Below are 24,801 nucleotides of genomic sequence, written 5' to 3'. Positions count from 1 at the left end.
TGCTTAAGTACATTGTACTTTCGAAGCTAAAATGAACATACTGTTGTAGCAATAAAGTGAGTTTCGTACTCAACTTCTTTCCATTTACCATTTTGGTAAGAACCTGCAACTTGCATTTATTCCACAAAGAAATGCAAATAGATGCATCAATAGACATGCAGTCTTAATTGGATAATAATTCTAACCATTTCTTACCGATCCATTTCAAAGGTCCCTCCATTGTTTGCACATCAGCATCAATATGTGAATCATTCTGAAACACATCAATCATGGAATCTTTATTTCCATCCATGCCATTTTCTTTTTCCACCTTCTCCTTCAGCTTTGGTGGAAGCAGTGCTGGATTCAAAGTCCAACACCTTTCAGCAAGATGCCCTTGCTTATGGCAGTAAGTGCAACACATGTGCATCCTTTTGACAACATGATTTACCTTGTCCTGTGGACCTTTGGCTGCTTGCTTCGTTTCCTTCAAAAGTTTCCTGTATGTGGCCATCCTCTTCCAGCATCTAGAAACATAATGGTTATCCAAACCACAAAAGGAAAATGCACTTCTTTTTCCATGCTTTACAAAATCAAAAGAAATGTGTTTAGAACCAGATTTATACCTGCCTCTTACACCTTTATTTATTTCATGAGGAGGTGAAGCAAATGAAGAAGTGGCTCCCTTTGGAACACCATCACTTTCTTCAAGGCTATCAGAGTTTCCACAACTCTCTGGTTCAAGTGTGTGCTTCTAAACACCTGCATCCTAAGAATGATGTTTCGAGCTATTGCATTCCTCCTGAATACAATCCTCACACTTCTGAGGTAGAGGCCCTGCAATGAAACTCCTTTTTGGAACTGTTTCAATGCCCTTCATGGCAGCTTTGGAATTCTCTCCATAAGACTATCCATAGCCAAGACCCAAATATTTAGGCCTTTCCTCAACCATTATTGGCTCAACAATACATTGTGCATGTTTGCCCAATCCTTTTCCTTCATAGCCCATCTTGGACATTAGCATGGAACCTATGCCTTTGGTATGTTTTTCAAAAGAACCAATATAAGAATTCTTAGAAGAATTTGAAGACAAATAGGAATGGTTTACCTCTTCTTCAAGCTGATACTTGGCCAAGGCTTCTTTGGCAACAAAGAGTTGTGACTCCAACTCATGCATCCTTTTCAGGTTCATATTTGCAATATGAAGTTGCCTCTCCATTTCCTGCAATTTGCCAGAAAGCATCTGCTTCTCTTCCTCCACGGAATTCAACTGCTCTCTAAGTATGCTGCTCTTCCTTCCATCCTCATACATTTCTCTCACCATATCCATCATGGTGGACAAGTCTTGCTTCATGTCTCCATCAAAGGAACTTGGGGAGCAAGAAGAATTTGAGAACTCACTTGTAGAAGTTGTCATTTTCAAAGTGCACAAAATAACTTCAAACAAGATTATTAAAGAGCTTATTCAGTAACCTCTTGCAACAACCTTTTGTGCTTCAAGGATTGCCCTAAGGTCCTTTGGGATAGAAGAATGCCTTCAACCCTTATTCCTTCTTGTCCTTCCTGAACTGAGTTATCAATAGCTTTCCCTTCACCTCTACAAACTCAAACAATAGTCAGTCTGCAACCAAGCATACAATCAATGAGGCAATCAATCCTTGACTGTCCAAACACCTTTCATAAAAGCAATTTTTGCCCTGTCAATCAAGCATTCTGATACACCCTTCTTTGAAGGTGGGGTTAATCAATCTTAAGCTCTGATACCACCTGATCTGAAAATGGGGCACTTAGGCTTCTTGTCTAACTTACAAGAACCTCTCCCACTTCCAAAGCTTTAAATTTTCCCAAATCTTAATGATTAACCAATGTGGAATTAAGAAATGCTTGAAAATATAGGTGTATGCTTGTATTTGTTTTTTACTGTTGAGTGCTTATGTTCATTTTCTTATGCTGATGTGAAACACAAATAACAGTAAATAAAGCAGCAATTCAACAAACCCATAAGACAACAATATAATATGGAGTTCACCCTGATATCTTGGGCTACGTCTCCTTGAGCTCTAATCAACTCAATTAGGCTCTCTAGGATTATGGATTCAATTCTTTTACAAGTGCTACACTTAACTCCATTGGTTTACAGCTGAACCAATGGGCTTAGAATGCCATCTTACCCCTGGCTATCCTTGTTCTGCAGACAGGTCTAGGCTTCTCTAGACTTGACTCCTTCGGTTAGTGCTTTGAGCTTCTCAAGCTTTTGGCTTCTCTGACTCCCTCATAATTCTGCATTTGTCTCTATAACTCCTTCTCCTGTCTTCAACATACCTCAGACAACCAGCCACAGCTCGATCATTCGATCTCCTGCTGTGCTGCAACTTCACTGCAACCTTGTGGCTCTTTAGAAGTCTATTAGAGCTCTCTGGCTCTGCCTCCAACCTCTAGTGGCTCTGCCTATTACAGTGAGCTCAATTTGAGTCTCACACAATAGATACAATCAATAGGACTGTACTTGGATCCCCCAAGTCTCTCTATCTCTGTCTTAACCCTGGCTCACTTGCTACCTTTGCTTCTTCTAGTCAGCTCGGCTTTGGTTTCTCTGCTTCCAGGTCTGTTTACTACTTCTTGGGTTGCCCTCTCTCCTCTCTGTCAGTTTGTGGCTTTAAAGCTGATCTGCTTCCTGACTGTTTGTTTCCGCTTCTCGGCTTTCTGGTTCCCTGCCTCTGTCTGTTCGAATCCCTTCTTTCGGCAGTTATAGTAACTGCATAACGCCTTATAGGGAGGTGGCCACCTATTCCTTTAACGGATGAGCGTGTCAGGTTCATCGGAAACACTCGATCATTTGAAATGGTCGTTATTTCTGTTTACTCCAAGAATGCCCGCGAAACACGAATCTCTGCCAACTCATCGTCCATGTCGGACTTCAAAATCCCGCACAATCTGCTTTATAACTTCGTCAAATCCGGTCATCCATCGGGTCACATCTCCGCCATTGATCTAGACCCTCCAGATCCTATGGTCATCGCACATATCGGGCAGATAACTTGCTCGACGTTTACCCATCTGATGTGAGCAGTTTTCTCTCTCTTTCGCCGAATGCGTGTCACTTGTTGTGTGGCATTGGGTGGGACTCGGTCTAAACCGCTCACTGTTCGAAGCCCTTCCGATATCCTACCAGTTTCTGTGGAATCCTGCCTCAGACGGAGCTGAAACACTTTCCGCTGCATTTCATGATTTTTCAGGTCCGGGCGCATGTGGCTCTCCTTCTTTGAGGGGTTTGCCCTGCGATATGCGATTAGCGACTTGTCACTAATCGCATATCAGATTCCTCCCTCGTTGACTCAAACCATCACTGACTTTGCTAATTCGTGACAGTGCGCATTACCATGCTCTGCCGCTCTGCGTGCTTGATCGATGACCCTCGTTGATCCGCGCTGATTGCAGTTAGCAATTTTCATGAGGATTCCTTTGATAAGCTTGATCTTCACAAGATTTTTAATCTTTGGCATAAATTATAGAGAATTCATGAAGACTTTGACAGTTTCAGGATCCATTTTGGATCACGACTAGTTCAGAGACAACTGTTGTTGAGAACAATGTGCGTTGAGGGCCCACAACATGACAACTGCCAAGAAGACTCAAGTCGAGGCCAACACTATTCCATAGTAGTAGGGAGTCATCTCCATGGGTGTTGAGTTTTATAAATAAAATACATCTTTGGGCTCCCAACCATTGTGGGACTAGCCCAAGCGAGATCAATTTTTCTTAAGTAAGAGACTATTATAATTGGGGTTGAGGTGAGTCGGCGTGGTTGGATTTTCAATTAAGTCAACATGCGTAGAGGCATTTGTAAGGTTTGACATTTGACCCACAAGGTGATACTGACCTCTGAACCACTCCATTGGGATCCTCGACATTGGAATTTATAATGAGGTCGTGGGGATATTCATATAGTCTCTGGTTGGGTTTTGAGAACAAAGTTTTTAAACTAAGGGAAAGTGTTAGCAATTTTTAATTGGAAATCGAGGAGAACTTCAAAAAAAGGAAAAGGAAAGGGTATTTTGTTGTCAGAGTAAAAAGAAATAATTGCAGACTTGTTTTGAAGGTTGAGAAACATGTAAGGTTTTGTCACTTGAAAATGGTTTTCGAGTGGTTGAAACTTGTGTCTATAATGATCTTGTGCAGATTTGGTAGGCCAACAAAGGGGCATGTTATTAAGTGGTATCAAATCCGAAGCTCTTTTTCAAGCATTGACATATAAAGGGATATTGCAATCAATGAACGAGAATTGCCGAAGAAAGGGGAAGAACAAAGTCTAGTGGAGATTTGGGGCATAACCCAAAAGGTAATGAAATTATTGGTTTATAACTGACAATTTTTTGTTTTATAGAAGCAGGATTGAAGGAATGGGTCTAGATAGTGAAGAGTCCCATGGTAGTAGTGGAAAAAATAATTTCACTTGAAGCGTACATAGGAATGCAAAAAATTGAAGAAGAATTATCATTGTAGAATATAAGGGATTTGGGAGCAGAGTACATCTAGGTAGATGAAAATACACCAGCACTAAAGGAGGTAAATATGTTTTTTAAAATTTTATTCGATACGAAATTGGTATCAACATTATAGTTAATTGTAATAATATTTGAGAAGAGAACCAATAGTGTTCTCCAAGACTGTGGAAGAAATATTTTACAACATAATGACTGCATCTTAAAAGGGGACAGAGAGAGTCCTCAAGGCGAAAACAACAAGAAAAAATTATCAAGATGTGAGAAGTAGGTGCAACAGATGGGGAGGAGCAAAGGCTGCTCAAAAGGTCTTGCATCGATCCAGTTAACTGTTACAAGTAAATACATGAAATAAACATGACATGAACCAGTCATTTAACCATGCTTATAACCAGTTTAAACCATGTAAATATCATAGATAAAACAACCATTGTATCCACATATAAATCGGTGCAAAAGTAAGAGAAATTAGATTTTATTACTCATAGGAAAATCCGATCCGGTTCGGGACTTCCACATACCACCCGACCATAAACATGGCTGAACCAAATCTCTCTTTCAGCCAATCACCCTCGTGCCAAATTCCAAGCATGAACATGGAATCTCTTAGAATAACCAATCCAATAAAAACCAAGGGAATCCAGAGGTTAAACCACCTCCATCCTCATCAAACCGTGATCACACCAAAATCAGTGCTCCGATCAAAACCAAACCGAACTTGGAATGCCATCCAGAATCCATCAATATCCTTAAGGAATTTTTTGTCTTTCAAGCTTTACCGCAATCCCAACCCAAATCACTAAGCCCTAAACCTAGATTGCTCCCTCAGGCTTTACCGTGTATCCTACCAAAATCGGTCAAGGGATTCCTAGGCCTTTGGGATCGGATTCTGAAATCCATCAGACAAACCAAAGCTCAAAAATTAAAATAAACATCCCAACACCATGGCATCCGGAAAAAGGCTAGGCTAGGCTGAAAACCATTGTTATAACCCGGAAAAACCATGCCACCGACAACAAGAGAACCATGCACCAACATGCAAATCCATGCATGTCCAAACCAGCTAGGAAATCACACATGCAAAAGGTTACCTGCAAGTATTCTCGTTGAAGTTGCTTGATCCTGCTTTTCCTTCCTTTCCCTTTGTTTGATTTTCCTTCCTTGATTCGAAGCTAGAGTGCTCTAAAAACCCTCTAAGTGACCAAGAGTGAGAGAGAGAGAGAGAGAGAGAGAAATGAGATAGCTCCAAACTTGGACTGACAAAAGGTTGAACTAAACAAAGCATGCCCACTAATCCTCAGAAGCCTTTTTATGAATGAGGCCTCTATTTTCTTCATTTTCCATTATTTTCCTTCATTTTCCTCCTCACATGCAACCTGTGACCTTTTACCTTCCTTTTCTCTTAACTTCCTTTATTTTCATCAATAAATGTGCCAAAAATGCCTTTTTGTCTTTTAATGCCTTTGCCTTGGCCTTTGCAAATTTTCCATAGCCAAAACACACACATCCAGTGATGCCCACTAGGATATCTTTGCCCAAAATTCAGCATGGAATAAGTGTCCCTTATCAGTGGTCTTATTTTTCCTTTATTAACTTTTATTACATTAAATTTTCACCAGAGTTGTTATAGAACCAAGAGGGACACCAATGGCCAAGTGGAGGTGAGGTGTTTGGATAACAAGTGAGGTGAGCCTTGTTACAGGGATAGGTTGTAGCTCACGATGAACATGGAGGAACACATTTAGAGAAGGAAGAGAATGACCATTGCTGATGATGATGAAGGTTCAAGTAAAATGCATAGTAGAGGAGAACATGATGCTAAGATAAATGACATGAGGAGGAAATTAAGCTAGGAGGAATTTGATAAGGAGATGGTTGAGTTGAAGGAGAAGCTTAATTTAGTGAAGATGCTACTAGAAAGAGAAGACCAAAGGGAGAGATGGAACCTTAGGAGAAGGTTCAAATTATCTGTTAGTCAAAAGGATTTTAAGAAGAAATTCCCAAAGTTAGAGAGTTGGGGAAAATAAGGGTAAGGCCTTTAAGGAAAGCCTGGATGAAGGAAGTAGAGGTAAAAACAACTAAGCCTAAGGAAGGTGTAGTTCACTACTATGAAGCAGAAAAAGGACCACTCCTTGAAGATGAGGAGAGGGGACTTGTGGAAGGTCCAAGTAAGAAAGAGAAGATAAAAGATGTCCACCTTTGTAGACCTGAGAATGGATCATTTACCAATGAGGATGATGAAGAGAGGAGATTAGTGGAAAGTCTAAAGGACCGTGAAAAGTGTCCAAACTAGCAAGAAGATTCATTGGAAAAAGAGGAGGCTAAAGAGCCTTGTGTTTTTAAAACCATTTGATTGTGTGCGGATGCAAGTTTTGCAGGTAACGAGGGACGAAAACCATTAGAGTTTTTCATAATGGAAGGAGATAGGTACCTAAGAGAAAAATAAAAATATGATAATTCAACTAGTAGAAGGAAAAGCAATGAATTTGAGGTGATAAAGGAGAATGAAATTCCAAGTGAACCTGCAAAGAAGGGAAATGTAGATTAGAAGCTGATGTATTTAAGGAAAGCCTGGATGAAGGAAGTAGAGGTAAAAACAACTAAGCCTAAGGAAGGTGTAGTTCACTACTATGAAGCAGAAAAAGGACGGCTCCTTGAAGATGAGGAGAGGGGACTTGTGGAAGGTCCAAGTAAGAAAGAGAAGATAAAAGATGTCCACCTTTGTAGACCTGAGAATGGATCATTTACCAATGAGGATGATGAAGAAAGGAGATTAGTGGAAAGTCTAAAGGACCGTGAAAAGTGTCCAAACTAGCAAGAAGATTCATTGGAAAAAGAGGAGGCTAAAGAGCCTTGTGTTTTTAAAACCATTTGATTGTGTGTGGATGCAAGTTTTGCAGGTAACGAGGGACGAAAACCATTAGAGTTTTTCATAATGGAAGGAGATAGGTACCTAAGAGAAAAATAAAAATATGATAATTCAACTAGTAGAAGGAAAAGCAATGAATTTGAGGTGATAAAGGAGAATGAAATTCCAAGTGAACCTGCAAAGAAGGGAAATGTAGATTAGAAGCTGATGTATTTACCTTTAGAATTTTTTTTTTTTTTTGTTGAATGATTGTAAAAGTATATTCGTAGGTGGATAATTTAAACAGGTTTTCCCAAAGGAATAAAGTGTCAAGATGGCTTTGCAAACGCAAGGACATGAAGAGAAAAATTTGTCTCTCAACAACCATCAAAGTGAGCCCTACCATAGAGGAAAAAGAACTGTGTTTGTGACTAAATTGAAGTTGATTAATGAAGGTGATTGCACAAAACATGAGAGAATACTCTTTATAGTTGTTAAAACTAGAGGCAGGGGTGAAAAACATATTCATGGGGGCACCAACAATGAGAAAATGAGACAATGCTTAGATGTTTAGTTGTCATAATATGAAAAGGATTTAACAAATTTAGAACATGGTTGGACAACCCCAAGACTAAGGACGATTGCATGAAGTGTAACACCCTTGGTTAAATGATTCATATTTTTGTTTCTTTTATAGTGACCAGAAAAGTAAAAAGTTAGGAAACTATTGTTGAGTCTCCGAATTGTCGTATTTTCATCCTCTTTTCCTTCCATTATTCCTCACATTTACCCATATTATATTTCTCCATTCACCATTTATCATACCATTTTCGTGTTAAATATGAATTTCCCTTATTATTTTCCAATTTATTTATTTTCATGCATTTTAAGTGAATTTTTTATTAAAAGTTAGAAAAATAACATGTATTTACTTATACCTAAAGGTGGAATAAGTTTGGTGACATGTGTAGGTGATTTGGAAGCTTCCAAGACACTCTTATGTGGCCTCCAAGGTTCAATTTCGACTTCTCATCAAGATTGGAAGAAAAATCATGGATAAAGGGATGTGTGTCAAATTGGTTGAGAGAAAAGTGGAGTTGTATTTATGAGTTGCTAATCTCCTTTTGAAAGCAACTCATGCATAAATATGAGTGCTCTCTCTATTTGAGTATGTTATGTTATGTAGGTTATGGTTGGAGAGGGTTGTAAGTTAGTGTGATGTAATAGATTGAGATTTATTTATTGTGAATGTGAGCTCACATGTGTTTGTTGCTTCTATTTGTTATTTATCCTTTGTTACTTTTCACATGTTGTTTTTATTTTATGCAATTTCATGTTTCTAGATTAATTTAATTTATGCAATTCAATTTCAGTCGCGTGTTTAATTTTAGTTGTGTGCTTCAATTTCAAGCATTAGATTAGGTTAATTTGGCTTCAATTCTTCATATATTGTGCATGTGCCTCGTAAGTCTATGAAATCCTCAGGTTGACAATTAATGATTGGGAAATGATTAAACAACAATATTTTCACCCAACAAATATAATGATTGTAAATATTTATAATTTTGATATAAAATATGCACATTTTTGTAGTGAATAAAAGAAAAGTCACTATGTATTGCTAACACTCCTAATAATGGGTTACGAGTTGTGAGATGGAGCTAACCCCTAACTGTCAAGGATAACAATTATGCCCAAGAAGGGGTAGAAGCAAGAAAAGAGAAGAGAGACTAGAAAAAGAAAAAAAATTCACCATGGTTGGAGATAAATGCCATGAAAATTGGCTCCATTCAAGAAAATATTGTGGGAAAGAAAGACAATGATTTTCCAATTATAACAAGTGGGAGAGAAAGACTAATGGAAACCCAAAAGGAAAGCATGATGTTGCTTAAAGGGTTTAGGAGAATTAAACTTCTATAAAATAATTTTATGAAGTTGTTTCTCTAATAGAAAAGAGTAGAGCTCAAGGGTAGATGGTTGAGAAAGAATCAACTTACAGTCAGGAGGACCGTGATAACTCTTAACCCATTCTTTGGAAAAGAATAGATAAGTGACTAATTATGTTTTGGACAACAAAGAGTAAATGAAAATGAAAGATAGATTAGACAATGATTGTATGATGTATGTGAGAGGTCATCTTGATGAATGTCTAGAATGTGTTGGTGGGTCACATTGACTTAATTGAAAATCCAACCACGTTGACTCACCTCAGCCCCAACTACAATAATCTTTGACTTGAGAAAAATTGATCTTGCTTGGGCTAGTCCCACAATGGGTCGAAGGCCGACGATGTATTTTGTTTATAAAACTCAGCACCCATGGAGCTGACTCCCTACTACTATGGAATAGTGTTGACCTCGACTTGAGTCTTCTTGGCAATTGTCATTTGCAGGCCCTCAACCCACATTTCTCTCAACAACGATTGTCTTTGAACTAGTCGGCTCCACTATTCCTCTCTAAGGTGCAACGAAACTATATATGGCAACCTTCCAACCTCATCGTGACTCGCCTTTTTGTCGTATGCTCATTTTGCACATTCAAGAGGGTCGTGTGGTCTCTTTTGATTACATGCACAATACTACATTGTTCGGGGCTTTACTTTCCTTTGCAAATATAACACTAAGCTCATAAGATGGTAATCACAATGTTCTTATGTCGATCTTTCCTTCTCTATTGAGTGGTAATTATACCTAGAAATCAAACAAGGATCCAATTATATTTGAACCCTTCACCTCGCTCCCTTCCACCAACGTAAATTACCGAGAATAAATTATGTGGTTCTCATATATGCTAAAACCATATCTACAGTAGAGATCATATGTATATTTAATCAGACAAGATCAATAATTCTCATGCCTAACTCAAATGTACATAACTATATTTACAAATAATTTTAGTAGTGGAATCATGCACAAGTGCATAGAGGAGATAAAAAAAAGTATTCATTATAAATCAAGGAATATGTACAAATACCCTTGCAAACCTTCTCTCTGAAATGTTACTTTTGTAATGTACAAGGAGCTTGCTTCTCCCTGTATTACACACATACCTCCATATAATAGAATTGGCGCAAGAAAATATCTCAACTAAACAAACAGGGAAGAGACATTTGTCCAACATTCTAAAACTATATAACACATCAACATATTCTAATTATAATTGCAAAGGCCCTATTGGCCCCCAATAACAGCGCATCAAACTAACTAACAACCTGTTAGTCCCAAATTCTTCTAGAATTTGGACCCCTGGCTCTAACTGAATTTTGCTAATTCTAATTTATACAAATTTACAATTGGAGTAAATTTGTTTCTCTCTTTGGAAATTTACATGACCCCTTTGAGTTTGGTCAAAATGTGTTGCATAGAGATAGTTGCTCATGCATCAACTTTGGTTGGTGCCTCCTCAACACAAAACCTTTGCTTGAGTTGAACTAATATTAGGCAATTGGATTACAGACTGGCTCACACCATCTCGCAATGGTACTCAACATAAAACATGTTAGTCATTCAATTATTCTCCACCACAAAGTCCACTCATTTGAAGATAGCCAAGTAGGGAAATCGTCTTTAGTGGAACCGTAGATGTGTCTAGCAGTGGCGACATGTCATTACTCTTTGTGTTGGCTCACTCTTCAACTACATGCCATGACACAATACAATGTTCTCCAAAGATTTTGAAAAAACCTTCACAGACTTCCTAATGTATCAGCACAAGCTCAATGCCTCCCCAACCAAGCTCTAATACCAAATTAAAATTAATGGAAGATAATGATTTTGGGAATGGTGAGATGTAGCTCTCATGGGTGAGACACTACTCACTCTGAGAAGTTGCCCACACTCCTTTCTCACCACATCAATCTAAGATTTGGTGACATATATAGAGGAACATTATTGTTCAACAAGTTGAACAGGAAATATAATCTGAAATCTAATTAAAAACAATCCTAAAAAACTCATAACAAAGTGTAAATAATGATCTTATAAAATTTCTCCATTATCATTCTAACATAGGTTATCCCAAACAAAAATTAGTGGTATATAATATAATGAAGAAGATAAGATCAAGATATACCACAAATATAGATACCTTCTTGCAATCCCAAAAAAAAATGAATGGGGTGTATATGTGTGTGTAAGGTATCACTAATATAATGTATATAGTCATATCTCTTAAATACCATATTTTACTCTTTATAAAAGATAGATAATATACATAACCACATTTTAAATGTCATGTTTTATTATTTAATATTCTACTTGTAATGTAATATAGAAAATCACACTTTCTAGCGTTATCTTTTTATTTTTCAAAATATTTATTTGTAAAAGTTTTTATATATATGAAATTAAATATATAATAAAAAGAATGCAAAATTTATCATTTTACTATGTTATTTAGTAAATTTAAAAACCATTTAATAATATGACCATCAATAATATTGATATTCCATATTTTATGTAAAAAAGTTTTAAACCATAACTCTGTTATCCCATTTTTAACAATAAGAATCCTAAATAATATAATTTCATTTATTTTTTTAATTTTTATATGCATTGTCTCAACTTTAATAATAATATAATGTCATTTATCTTTTTTTAATTTATGTATTTAAAATTTTAATTAATTTATAAATAATTTAAATTTAATATTAATACAATTATATTTTAATTTTAATAATAATTAATAATTTTTCATTTCTATTTTAATAAAATTTAACAAATAACTAATAAATTGAAATCAATACCTTCTTTACGTATTGTTACTTTTATTAATTCAACAAAACGATCCATCCTTATCACTTTATATCTTATGAAAATGATATCAGGAAAAATATATAGACTCTTTACAAACACAATTAACGTAAAAATATCTCTTTTTTACTCATTATTACCTTTATTCATTCAACAAAAATATCATCTTTATCGGTTTATATCTTATGAAAATAATTTCATGAAAAACATTCAGACATGACATTTTTTACAAACACAATTAATGTAAAAATATCTCCCCGAATTCAAGTATCAAACTCTGAGCAAACTTCTTCTTTTATTTGGAAAATTGAACCATTAAAATAGCTCACCTAAGGGTAAGCGAACAAAACTGTTTTTTTATTTGGAAAGTATAACCATTAGAATGGTTCATTTTTAATTCTTGCTGTCACAATCATGGAGACAAGTAACTGGTCGCCCAGCACATGAGTGCATGGTATAGTGGTCGGGACAGTCGATTTCACGCACTCTGGCCACGATCGATTCTTGCAGCGCTGCGGATGCTTGTGTATATTCGGCGAATGATGGAATATGGCCAGATTTTTGCAGCGCTGCGGATGCTTGTGTATATTCGGCGAATGATGGAATATTCTGGTTGATTTGATGGCTGCGATGTGACTCTTATCAACTTGTTCTGATATGTATATTCTAACAAAAAGATAACCCTACTAGCAATTGTCCCAAAAGGTACAAAGAGAGGCCGATAGGATTATTTAATTGGAATTTTTGAATTTTTCTAGAAGAGTTAATTGGTTTGTGGAAAACCTTGTTTTCTTGCACTGGATCATTGTGCAATTACTTTTCTTTAGATGTTTTGTTTATATCTATATTACAAGGAACACATTGAATGTCTTATTTCATTTCTGCTATCCTTACTAATATCCTGTCCGTGCTTTTTCTTGATCAATTTGATGAAATATTCCATTATCCTTTGGTCAAAGTCCTCACCTACATATTAGTGTACATCCTGGTAAGTTCAAAGCTCGAAAGCCAACCAAAAAAGTCAATCATAACCACCGTGCACGTATTCAAATTCATAATGTAAAACTGTGCACGTATTGAAATTCATAATGTAAAACTGCCAGACAGAGTTCAGACATAGTACCTCCAAGATGGTATCACCGTTTGTAGCCAAAACCTCAAAAACTCTGTTGTCAATAGTCAGAACACTGACATCAAACGTGCCACCGCCAAGATCAAAAACAACAATATTTTCCTCTCCACCCTTCTTGTCCAAGCCATAAGCTATTGCTAAGGAAAAATATTTACAAAGCTAATAGTAAAGCTGTACTTGTAGAGTGATAGTTCTACATGATACAGAATGAAAGTTCTACATCATAAAAATTATGAAAGGCAAACCAAACTGCAAAAGGCCTGAGACCCAGTACTCTGAAAACCAACCAGATCGATACAACCTGAGACCAAGTACTCTCAATACCAACCAGATCGATACAACCTTTTGTATGAGCTGAATATCCATGTATAAGCAATGAAACAATAAAGCAAGAACTGTCCGACAAGGCTGCAATTTTTCTTATAAAAATATCTCCCACTGCAACGAGTTCATAACAGAAATTTAATGGCACTCCCCTGCACTAATAAATTGAGAGGTATGTGGTAAAAACGATACCCCTCATGATTTTTAATTTTTCATTATTAAACATATACAATACAATTAAATCTGGTACAACCTGCCCCATACAATGAAACTCTCTTCAACTAAAATTGATATGTTGTCCATCAAATTTCTACAATCTACAGACAAGTGAACCTTTCACAAAATTCTGCAGTTGCATTCACAAGTACACCCTCTAGTTATCCACAGAAATTTCCTAGCTCCTGAGCTCTGGGTAGTTACTATATTCATGGATAATATTTAGCTTCAGAATAAGTGGCAGGACATACCTGAGTTTAATCTGGCCTCAATCATTTGGGATATCTAATTTCTTTTCTAGTTTATAACAAGCGAAACCTCAACACCTGCCATACCAGACAAGTAGTAGCCAAAAACAGTAGTCGGAGTTGCTAGAATGCCTTAGTGTTCCATTTAAAGAATTAAAGGCTCAGTGAAGGCATTCGAGGTCGTTGGTGTATGTGGGCTGGTCGATGTATGTATACAAATTAATCCCAATTCAACAAGTCCATTTTAACAAGTCGGTGTGCTATGCAAAAACACTGAAACCCAATAAAGAAATCCACAGAAGACCAAGCTAAATCACCACAATGAAATGTTAAAACTTCAAGCCTAGAAAAATACCAGAGTACTTTATTCAAATTCATAGCACCAGTATGCCTGATTCTATATATAAACCTAGCCCAGAGGAACAGAGTCGTCCATAGTCTCAAGTAGTAGAAGAAACTGCAAATTTGCAAAACAGCCAAATCAAAACGTTGATAGTCATCATACACCCATACAGTAACGAATACAAGTGAATAACAACTCATTCCAGAAATCTTCAATCTAGAGCAACCCAACAAGTAAATTTTTGTTTCCATCATAACCCAATACAGGAATAAGCATAATTTTGTGATTTTTTTCTTTCACGTTTTACTGAAATAAGTTCAAATCAATGTTTGCGATGACCAAGAAAGCTCAAGCCAGACTTGGAGTGCAAGCTAAGGAAGAGGCAAGGGAAGAGGAATCATGTGGCGTGGGACAATGTCAAGGGGTAGCCGGGGAATGGCAGGATCAAAGGCTTTGGGCTTTCATCCAGGTATGGTTTCTGGTGATACTTATGGCTTTGACAGGATTGGAATGGGCCCTGTGGATGGGTTTGCAATGCCAGATATGTTTACTGCTCCAGCGAGTCAAGGCAGAGGATTTCCTCCTTATGGCCAACCAGGTCCCAGATTTGGCCCAGCTTCAGGGATCAATAAGAATTATCAATTCCCTACACCCTTGGAAAGCAAAGTGACATACAGAAGCTCGTTCCATGTATCAAGGACGCCTGGTAAACACCAATGGCTACAATCTGCAAACTGCTCAGGATGCTGCTTCTCATCACTAGTAACGGTACTACTGTAAATTGAAGGGTGACCATCTTTGCGAAATTGGGATAGTCCTGTGATATCCAGCAGAGTAACAGGAAAAATCATAGTCCCTATAACTTCCTTCACTATGGGCACCTGAGGAATCACTGGAGGCGAGTATCCTTCAAATTGCACTGGTTCAGTCTGACCATAGCATTTCTGCCCGTTCTTCTGATTACAATAAATTGGGCTGCACATTTACATCAATTTTATGAGGAAAACCATTTCGTATACCTAAAATAAGAGCCATAGCTACTTGAATAGATTTCATGAATATCTTGGAATTTGATCTATCATAAGAACAGTTATATTTTTTTAAAGCTTAAACTTCCAATTCCAAAATATTCATGAAAACTGCAATCCACATCAAAAATTCCCTATAATATATACAATGTGTGTTTGTATAAAGATTTACCTGTAATGTGTAGGGGACGAGGTGCTAAAGAAGACAAGTGATTTTTTGGGATCGATATTTGCAGGTATCCAGTTTGCCCACGTCGTCAATGCCCTCTTGTAAGCCACAAGTGGATCCATGTTTGTGTAAAGCTGATTGTTAGCCATGATTAGGTCCCATCTGTCCAACCACATTCCAAACTATTACACTTTTAATATCATTTACAACACTAAATTTGGCTGCCCCTTGTTGAAAATTTTAATCAGAAAGTTCAGAGTTTTGATACTTCCCACCTTTGATCTTGCCACCAATGGGATGACTCAAAAACCAATACATCAACTCCTTTCCAGTAAACACCATTATCCGCAAGAGTGTCCAGATTGAGAATTCTCTGGTTCTGACTGTTAGGAGTATCTATTCCTACGATGGTTTGTTGTGTACTTGCAATATCTATTACTAGGGTGACATGTTCCCCTGCAGAATCGCGGAAACATGATGATATCTTCAGACCTAATTTACCCCAGAGCCCATTTCTACCTTAAAATCTGCCTCCTTAAATTTCAGTTAATCTCATCCTCTGAATTTTCAAGCTACACTTATTAAGTTTTACTAGGGTGATACATTCCCTTGCAGAATCTTGGCAACATCATGATATACTGGAAACAATTTTACTCCAGAATCTACTACTTTAAAAGCTGCCTTCGTCATAAATTTCAGTTAATACGATACTCTAAGTTTTCAAGCTAAACTTCTTAAGTTTTCCTTACATGGACAATCTGAGAAATTTCATTTTTACGTTCAGCTTCTAATAGGTTTACACTTTGAATGTACCGACAGTTTTTCGGAAAACAAAAGACAGGTTCGTCTGAATATCAAATGCTATGAGGTGAAGAGGTTTGAAAGCTTGCCTGGAGCGATCACCTCTGTCACGGCTAAACTTGCAGCTAAAAATAGGCTGATGAACTTTTCCTTGCGCTTGCAAAATCTGAGGACTGTCTTCAGGGCCTCAGGCTGTCCAACAAACTGGAAAACAAACCGTGGATCAGGTTCTGCTCTAACATCCAAATGCAATTCCCCTGCCTTAGATTTGCCAATGCAAACCCACCCATTATGAACCTCTACAGAACTTGAACCCATCCACTTAACATCAAGTCCAATTCGAAACTTCCCAAGCTGTTTATCACTCCCAATACCACAATTTCTCCCTTTTCCGGAATAAATTGCGACCTCCAGGCAAGGGTTTGCAGTCTTTGTTCTCCCCAACCATGAAACTGCAAGTTGCCTTTGAAAAGCAGTTTCATCAAGGTAAAAGGTGGCAGCAATTCTGTGAGAATCCGGAGCAGAGGAATCTTGCAGAAGCAAAGGAAGTGGAATAGTCTTTGTTGGATTATTGGGAAGCTTAATTTCACAAAAGCAAGGGGCACATGCGGAGTGAATTCGTGAAGTTGCTGGTTTCGATGCTACAGGCAGCCTCAAAGCCAATGCACTAATAGAAATCTTCACAAAGGTGCAGGGATCCATGATAAAAAAAATTGTCCGTGTATAACAAAATGTTACCAAATTGTGTATCTTTTACGAAAATGTGAACATATGTTCTTCTGGAAAGAAGGGAAATGAACAGGAACAATAATCATTTGATGACTGGGTAACAATTTTACACAGTGATTACAAGAAACAGTACTGGAACCACTAGAGACATTGACAAAGGACTCATCCGATCACCTCAGATGTAAGAACAAATGCAAACATACAAAACATTGCAGTCTCTCTGAAATTAAGAGCCACTGTAAACCTTGAAACCAGACCAAGGAGTCACCTTGGGACTAATTCTTGCAAACTAGAAAACCTCCATAAATGAGGAGAGGCATATAAGGACATGGATCAGAGCTTTCAAAAATTAGATGGGCAAGCAAACCTTTGGTTGAGTGTTTAAATTCCTCCACAGAGCTCAATTATCAGAAAAGGTTTTGAAAATCAAATATTGGAAAGAGTCTAGTATGCCGAAGAGTTGAAAACGCAAACTGAAATCCTTGACAAAGTTCAAATCGTGGCAACAGCTTTAGAGAACTTAAAAAGAGGGAAATTATCCCATCAGAAGTCCTGATTTCCTGCAAGAATTGAAGAGGAAAATTGAAATCCCTCAAAGAGTTCAAGACATGGAAATAACTTTAAGGACCTCAGAAAGAAAGACACTATCCACAAATGACTACACTCAAAAGCACATTAAACAATACCGTCAATGCAGAAGTGCCTAACATATCTCAGGAAGTTGCAGGCATGAACAGTAGAAGTTTAAGCGAGTCAGAGCATAAACAATGAGAAGTCTAAGGAACTCAGGACGCTAAAGGCATAAGAACACTGAATCCGTTCCAAGAACTTAAGAAGAAACTCTTCCCAGACTCTCAGTAAGGGCTGAACATAAATATTTGAATGATGAAGTACTAAAAAATCAACTATCAGCAAAACACAATGATTTACTTCTGAAAAATACAATTTAAAATACCCTAACAAGCCCTTGGGTCAACATTTGAGTTGAATCAGTACTAATAAGAGATATTCAAGAAGAATGCCCTGTGCTAGTACTAGTATTGTTACCTCTCAGAGTTCTGTTGTTTCTGGGACACTTCATAATTAGGTTCTACTGAGACTGTATCTGTTAACCCTGCATATTCTATACATTTCTATAATACATCAATGAATTAATGTTAAAGAACAAAGTAGAATTCACGAAATCTATTAATCCATCCAATGACAAAAAATAATATATGGGATTGTATTTTACTATATCAGAATCTAGTGGAGAAGCCAAGACATTCAATGCTTGGGAATATAAAAGATTTTCATGTTAAGAGGAAGCTTCTACGAGGCTACGAGCTCGTCACACGTTTAACCGAAGCATTAGTACGTCCCTGAAAAGGCTAGCGCAACAAGTTACCCTGTTTTCACGGGAAACAACGCCTGAGAAGTGAATCACACAATTCTTTTCATTTCATTTTCATTTCTTTACGAATGAAATACAAACCCATCAATGCGCCATCATTTTTACTACTAAACATAGAGCCCTAAAATTTGATAAAGAGACATACAAATATTAAACAGCTCGTCATGCCATTTGATCACATGCTTGTCTATATAATATACATCAAACAAATAATACAGAATTAATGGCGATTTACTAGGCAACAACAGTCGATTAATGGAACAACTTACCATTCACTGGTCCATGACAGTTGAATTTAAGAAGTAGAGGATGCCATTTGATCATATGGTTGTGTATATAATATACATCAAACAAATTAATACAAATTGAGTGGCAATTTTCCAAGCCAGAACAGTCATTTATTGGAACAACTTTTACTATTAACCAGAGGGGGCATAAATGCATATAACTACTATTAAAAGTCACTATGCTCATTTGACACACTGGAAAAGCAACATATTGCTGACTCCAAGTTCTATAAGCTCTCCCCTTTCTAATCTCAAGAATCAAGCTCTTACGTAGTTCCAGGAGGTTCATTCCCTGCTCCTGGCTTGCGGTTGAGATAACGAATGATTGCATCTTCAACCCATGGTTGATTGTAGAAGTCAGACCTGCCCTCCTTCTCAGCATTCCGGCTTGCTTCCCCGGCAACAAGCTTTAAATCCCTGCTCTGTGAGGCTATCAACGCATTTATAAACTCCACAGGAGATTGACTAAAGCCCAGATAAAATGCTCTTCTGCGACGATGCTCATGAATCTTTTTAATTGCTCCACAAATTGCTTCATCGCAGGCATCAATGTCCTTGTGCTTCTCAATATTAGCCAAAAACGCACTCATTTCCTTCTGCAATGGGAAAGGAACATCCACTAAAACATCATAGCAAGCATGGCCAACAGGACTATTTCCTGACAATCTTATCTTGTGCTCTAAGTGGATGGGCTGCGGAGGATAGAGATGCTGAAAAAGCTTCTGGGATATAAAAGAAAACTTAATCTTCTCGCCCCCGAAAATCCTCTGCAATGGTGGGTCACAGTTAATGACCGATGGATCAGAAGGATGTTGAAGCTTCTTAGCTTTCACATACTGCCAAAGTGCAGCAATGATTCTCGGTCTTGTATCCACCTCAATGCCGAGAAGTTCAGTCAAGGAAGGCGAGAGCTTGAATTTCTCCAGAACATAATTCATTTCCAATCGAATAGATGCAGTGAATTCTTTGCTACTCCGGCTTCATGTAGTGGGTGAAGATTCGAGACCGCCATCATTATGGAGAAAGGAGTTGGCATAACAGTTTTCCGTTGAGGTTTTGCGAGACCCGGGCAATAGAACTCGCGCAAGCTTCAAAGGTTCTCGGTTGAGACCATGACAAGTAATTGAAGGAGACGCTGAATGCCCGCTGAAAAATATTAAAAAGAGCCTGATACGAAAACTGTTTGCCGCTGAATATGGACGACACGTGTCAACTGTAGAGACAAAAGGATGACGAAAGTCCCTTTCAAAGGAAGGCCTATCGGCCTAATTAAACTTTTTTTTGGGAACTAGCCCCTCCCTTCTCAAAAAAAAAAATAACTAGTCCCCAAACCCCGTGCTTTAAAATTAAGCAGAAATGGCCACCCAGCGCCCGACCTCGCTCCAAACGGACCGCACACTAAGGAAGCTAAAGCTGCTCACCAGAGGGAAATCAACGTCGCTGAATAAAGATTGTATAGAATGGAAAGTGAATCGTTAGCTTCATAATGTGCCCACCATAGTTACTGTGTATTGTAACAGTGATTGGAATTTAGTTAGAATACTGAAAGGTGTAATCTTATTTCTAAATACATGGTATTATCCGTTTGGAATTGTTCACACTTCATTTATAATAATTATTATAATGATTACTATGACTTTGGACCTTGTATGCTATACTAGAAGTGACAGTCCTAAAGTTGTAGCGATATATGGTTTTCTGGTTTTCTCTAGTCTAGCATGCAAGAACTTTCGCAATGATGCTTCCAAATTCTTTTGTGTGTGTTAAAAACATTTATGTCGGTAAACCAGAGATGCTTTCAAGCCATGCCACCGTTTACCTAGAACAATAGAAAATACATCGAAGAAATTCCAACTTTATCGTTAACATTTTGAAAAGTTTGTGCATAAACCTACCTAAAGACAAAGGATGGAGTAAACTTTAAAACGCCACATGCCCGCAGATGGTATTGAATTCCTGGAAAAGTAATAAAAACAGAATCCATATACGAAGAGTAAGGTTTAGAACAACAGAAAATACATTGAAGAAATTCCGACTTCTTTATTGTTAACATTTGCAAATGTCTATACATAAACCTAAGGAAAATAAAGTTTGAAATTCCTTATGCCCGTAAATGCTGCGCTTGATTTCCTTGCTGAGCACTAAACTAGAACCTGTATTGAAAGGGGAGGTTAACTGATGGGACCAGCCCCCGTACTCTAACTGGACACAAGATTTGGTTTATTCGAAATTATTAAATTTATGATTTTTGGTAGGGTGTAGTGGTATTTAGATATTTTGGTTGTTATTAATGTGATTGCTACGGTACTCTTGTGAGGGAGACCCCTGTCTCAACCTCGGGCTTTGTTCTCCTGTGCTTGTAACCCTAGCTCCTCACTTGGTCCGTCATTTCAACTGTTGTTTGTTTGCGCCAAGAGTGTCTGCTCTCTGGTTTTCCTCCCGAGGGTTTTGTTAATATTGCTCTGGCGCTCAGCTTGGCTTCTCGGCCATGGCTTGTCCAGTGGCAGGACTCTGCTAGTGTTTTATCTGTTTTGATGGATGCCTGTATTTGCTTGCCGGTCTACCTGAGGGTTTTGGGCTGCCTTTCGGCATTCTGTGACTATGTCCGAAGGTTCGCTATGACACGATGACAGCTTATTTCCTCCTGAATGTGCCTGGCATTATTGTGTTTATGTTTCACTGGTTACTGTTCGATGGCTCTGCTATTTAATCTTGCTTCTGTTTACTTGTGCATTCAGGGTGCAGTCACGAGGTGACCCCATTCTTGGCCTCGGTTCGCAGAATCCTCAGGTATGTTTTCTTTCTTTGCTTTAGTATTTGCTATGCTTCTTTTTCCGGCCCTGACAATGAGCGCTCCTTGTGAGCAAGGTCTCTTGCTGGTTCGTGACCCGTTGTCGTCTCTCTACTCGCAGTTCGTCGACCCCTTCTCTGGTAAGTGAAACCCTTACCTTGTCTCTTTACTCGTTCGATTTCTGTTGTGTTCTGTTGTTGATTCTCTGCTTGTGGTGGTTGCAGGTGGAAGGCAAGCGAGCAACGGTGGCTTCGGCTCCTCTTGCGCTTCGCTAGACTGGGTAGGGTCTTTCCATGATGTTCATACTTGTCCCTCTGTGGAATATGGATAGGTAGTTTGTTTTGCTTGAAATCTTTGGGGTTTTAGGGTGAGTGTATGTTCAGGGTTTTGAACCCAGGTCTTCGGCCTACTTGTGACACGAACTAATTTAACTTACGTATATGTAATTCAGGGTTTTGAACCCAGGTCTTCGGTCTACTTGTAATATGAATGTTTAACTTAACTTATAAATTACCTTGCAAAGACTCTTGTAACTTATTTTTCAAACTGTGTTTGCAATGAAAAGATTTATATAATGAGTCTTGTAGTACCTGGTCTTTGATGTTGTTTTCGTATTGGTGATTCTGGTGATATTAAATGTGAAACCCTCTGCTTGTTTGCTTTGTTGTACGCTCGTTACCGCTCAGAACTGTAGGTGATTGTTTGTGAGGCTTGTCGGTTCTTCGATGGTTTCCTCTCCGTACGCTTGCAATGACACTTCCACACTCTCGGTCTTGCTGTCTTTGTTTGTCTTGATGTCTGCTAAAAGATTTCAATTTCCAATGCTTGCTTCTGTTTGGAAATGCGCTCAATATATTTTAAGAACAGGAAAGAAACTAATTGCACATGGAATTCAGATGACTGCGAAATATTACTTGTAAATTCTTTATTGCTTTTCTACTGTGATGGAAATCAACCTTCCAATGATTTGTTCTTTTTGCTTTTATATGATTTGTTAAACAATTTTTGGAAACTGTTAACAGTTACATACAGTTACCATAAGAAACTGTCAATTTCCGATTTATCTAAATTCTAGGATCAATTTTAAAAGAAACAGAGTTTTTGTTAAAAAAAAATTCTTTTGTTTTTTTGCTTTGTTTTGTTTGTTTGTTTGTTTTTTTTTTTTTTTCCTTGTAAATAAATAAAACAAAACTCCTTAACAGAAAATGAAATCGACACTGTTGTCATGTCCCAACTGCGGATAACTAAGGAAATAAAATAAGAAAAAAAACAACTCAGGTACAATGACCTGTGAACCTGTTTAGCTTGTGAGACAAACACCTCCACTTGTCTACCCCTGGTTGGATGCTCCTGCATCAGGCCTCCGAGGTAACAAAAAAGTCATGGCTCTGGTCCATGAACTCCTCGATAGAATACCCTGCATGTTGTATCAGTCCCGCATCAAGCCACAAACTGTCATTTATAGGGCGGTTCTTCCACTTGACGAGGTATTGTAGGTACTCCTCCTTTTGTGTCTGCCTGGCCACTTGTGTGTCGAGGATTCCCTTGATTTCGAGCTGCTGAGTTGAAGGCATTTGTCTCATCCACAAACTACTTTCCTCCTGAGTGTCCCGTTTTGCTTGTGCCGAACTGTCCCCTTCCGAATTGGCAATGTATGGGAATAAATCTACCACATTAAAAATGGGCGATATTCCTATACCTGGAGGCAATTGCAGTTCATAAGCATTTGCAAAAAACTTGCGCAGAATCTTACAAGGTCCAATTTTTTTGAATTTCAGTTTGTTGTATTCGCCCCTAGGAAATCGTTCCTTGCGCAGATGCGCCAAGACCTGATCCCCCACATTAAATTGTACCTCACGTCATTTCAAATCAGCTTTCTGTTTGTACTTCTGACTGTTGTCCTGTAATTTCATCTTCACCTGCTCATGTAGGTCGTTAATTGCTCTTGCAAAGTCTTCCCCGTCAGCACTTCTTTTCTCTAGTTGTCCCAAATCCCGCAATTCATGCACTCCTTGGGGATGCATTTCGTACACAATCTAAAAAGGACTGCTTCTTGTGCTTCGGTTTGGTGAATCGTTGTAAGCAAATTCTGCTTGAGCAAGCACACGATCCCACATACGTGAATTTTCTCCCACTAGACTCCTTAGCAGGTTTCCTAGACTTCTGTTCACCACCTCCATTTGCCCATCCGTCTGTGGGTGATAAGCGGAGCTGAAGTTCAATTGTGTGTCTAGCTTCTTCCACAGGGTGCGCCAAAAATGTCCTGTAAATTTCACATCTCTGTCAGAGACAATGGACTTAGGCAAGCCGTGTAACCTGACAATCTCTGTGAAAAACAAGTGTGCTACATGAGTGGCATCATTGGTTTTCCTACAAGGAATAAAATGCGCCATTTTTGAAAACCGGTCTACTACCACCATCACAGAGTCATGACCGTGTTATGTTCTTGGTAAACCCAAGACAAAGTCCAAGCTCACTGAGTCCCACGGTCTACCTAGAATAGGCAGTGGTGTGTAGAGTCCCGTATTCTGACTGTGTCCTTTTTCCAATTGACACACTTTACACCTCGTTACAAATCGCTACACATCCTTTCGCATCCTCGGCCAATGATAAATATCACTGCGCTGATCTAAGGTCTTGTCAATGATGAAATGTCCGGCAAGACCTCCACTGTGTTTCTCCCGGATGATGTTCTCCCTCATCGAACAATCGAGAATACACAGTTGTCCTCCCTTAAACAGCAGCTTCTCCTGTAGGTTATAGTCCAGCCATGGACTATTGTTCCTCATCAAAGGGTTTTGGCAAGCTTCATAAGCCTCCTTAAAATCTGCATCTATCTGATACAAGTCTTTGAGGTGTTCAAAACCCAACACTTGTATCATGCTCTCCTGCAAAAGCAAAACCCTTCTGCTCAATGCATCTACTACCTTGTTGGCCTGTCCACTAATATGTTTCAACACAAACGTATAACTCTGCAAGTATTCAACCCACTTTGCATGCTTGTGGTTCAGTTTGTGCTGTTGCATAACGTACTGCAATGCAGAATTATCTGAAAACAAAACAAACTCATTACCCAGCAAATAGTGTCTCCAATGCTTCAATGCTTGGACGACAACATAGAACTCCTTGTCATATGATGAGTACTTCTGCCTGCTTTCATTCAACTTTTCACTGAAATAAGCAACAGGTTTGTCTTCTTGGCTGAGTACGGCCCCAATGGCTGTACCACTGGCATCACAACGAAAAATTTTGTTCAAGTC

At 38.2% G+C, this 24,801-nt stretch overlaps 3 protein-coding genes and 1 pseudogene across 3 annotated transcripts; all 4 read right to left on the bottom strand.

Annotated features, from left to right (window-relative positions):
* Positions 1 to 14,537: 14,537 nt before the first annotated feature.
* Positions 14,538 to 16,040, bottom strand: LOC149156216 (protein PMR5-like). The gene is made up of 3 exons (XM_089442478.1): positions 15,816 to 16,040; positions 15,544 to 15,702; positions 14,538 to 15,318 (listed from the first exon to the last, which is right to left on the bottom strand). Exons 2-3 carry the CDS (start codon positions 15,687 to 15,689, stop codon positions 14,982 to 14,984), a joined length of 483 nt encoding a protein of 160 aa, XP_089298604.1. The 5' UTR covers positions 15,690 to 15,702; positions 15,816 to 16,040; the 3' UTR covers positions 14,538 to 14,981.
* A 361-nt stretch (positions 16,041 to 16,401) lies between these two features.
* On the bottom strand, positions 16,402 to 17,043 carry LOC149156215 (uncharacterized). Its single transcript, XM_089444677.1, has one exon. It carries the CDS (start codon positions 17,041 to 17,043, stop codon positions 16,402 to 16,404), a length of 642 nt encoding a protein of 213 aa, XP_089300803.1.
* Positions 17,044 to 18,680: 1,637 nt separating this feature from the next.
* On the bottom strand, positions 18,681 to 20,734 carry LOC149156214 (SWI/SNF complex component SNF12 homolog pseudogene; annotated as a pseudogene).
* A 2,162-nt stretch (positions 20,735 to 22,896) lies between these two features.
* LOC149156213 (uncharacterized) lies at positions 22,897 to 23,565 on the bottom strand. Its single transcript, XM_089444675.1, has 2 exons — positions 23,461 to 23,565; positions 22,897 to 23,370 (listed from the first exon to the last, which is right to left on the bottom strand). Exons 1-2 carry the CDS (start codon positions 23,563 to 23,565, stop codon positions 22,897 to 22,899), a joined length of 579 nt encoding a protein of 192 aa, XP_089300801.1.
* Between the last annotated feature and the right edge of the window lie 1,236 nt (positions 23,566 to 24,801).

The sequence above is a fragment of the Pinus tabuliformis genome, chromosome 9 (assembly GCF_031772625.1).
Source record: "Pinus tabuliformis cultivar Carrire ecotype Pingquan chromosome 9, CPIR1, whole genome shotgun sequence".
Classification (NCBI taxonomy): Eukaryota; Viridiplantae; Streptophyta; class Pinopsida; order Pinales; family Pinaceae; genus Pinus; species Pinus tabuliformis.
The sequence above is the reverse complement of the archived record's forward strand: the minus strand, read 5'-3'. Positions and strand labels throughout refer to the sequence as shown.

Bases quoted from the DNA above. Each gene is read 5' to 3' on its own strand.
- LOC149156216 (XM_089442478.1), bottom strand. From the start codon at position 15,689: ATGGCTAACAATCAGCTTTACACAAACATGGATCCACTTGTGGCTTAC. The intron at 15,319-15,543 runs GTAAATCTTTAT...GTAAATGTGCAG, and splicing joins TCGTCCCCTACACATTACAG to CCCAATTTATTGTAATCAGA.
- LOC149156215 (XM_089444677.1), bottom strand. From the start codon at position 17,043: ATGGATCCCTGCACCTTTGTGAAGATTTCTATTAGTGCATTGGCTTTG.
- LOC149156213 (XM_089444675.1), bottom strand. From the start codon at position 23,565: ATGCATCCCCAAGGAGTGCATGAATTGCGGGATTTGGGACAACTAGAG. The intron at 23,371-23,460 runs GTGAAGATGAAA...GTGGGGGATCAG, and splicing joins TTAACGACCTACATGAGCAG to GTCTTGGCGCATCTGCGCAA.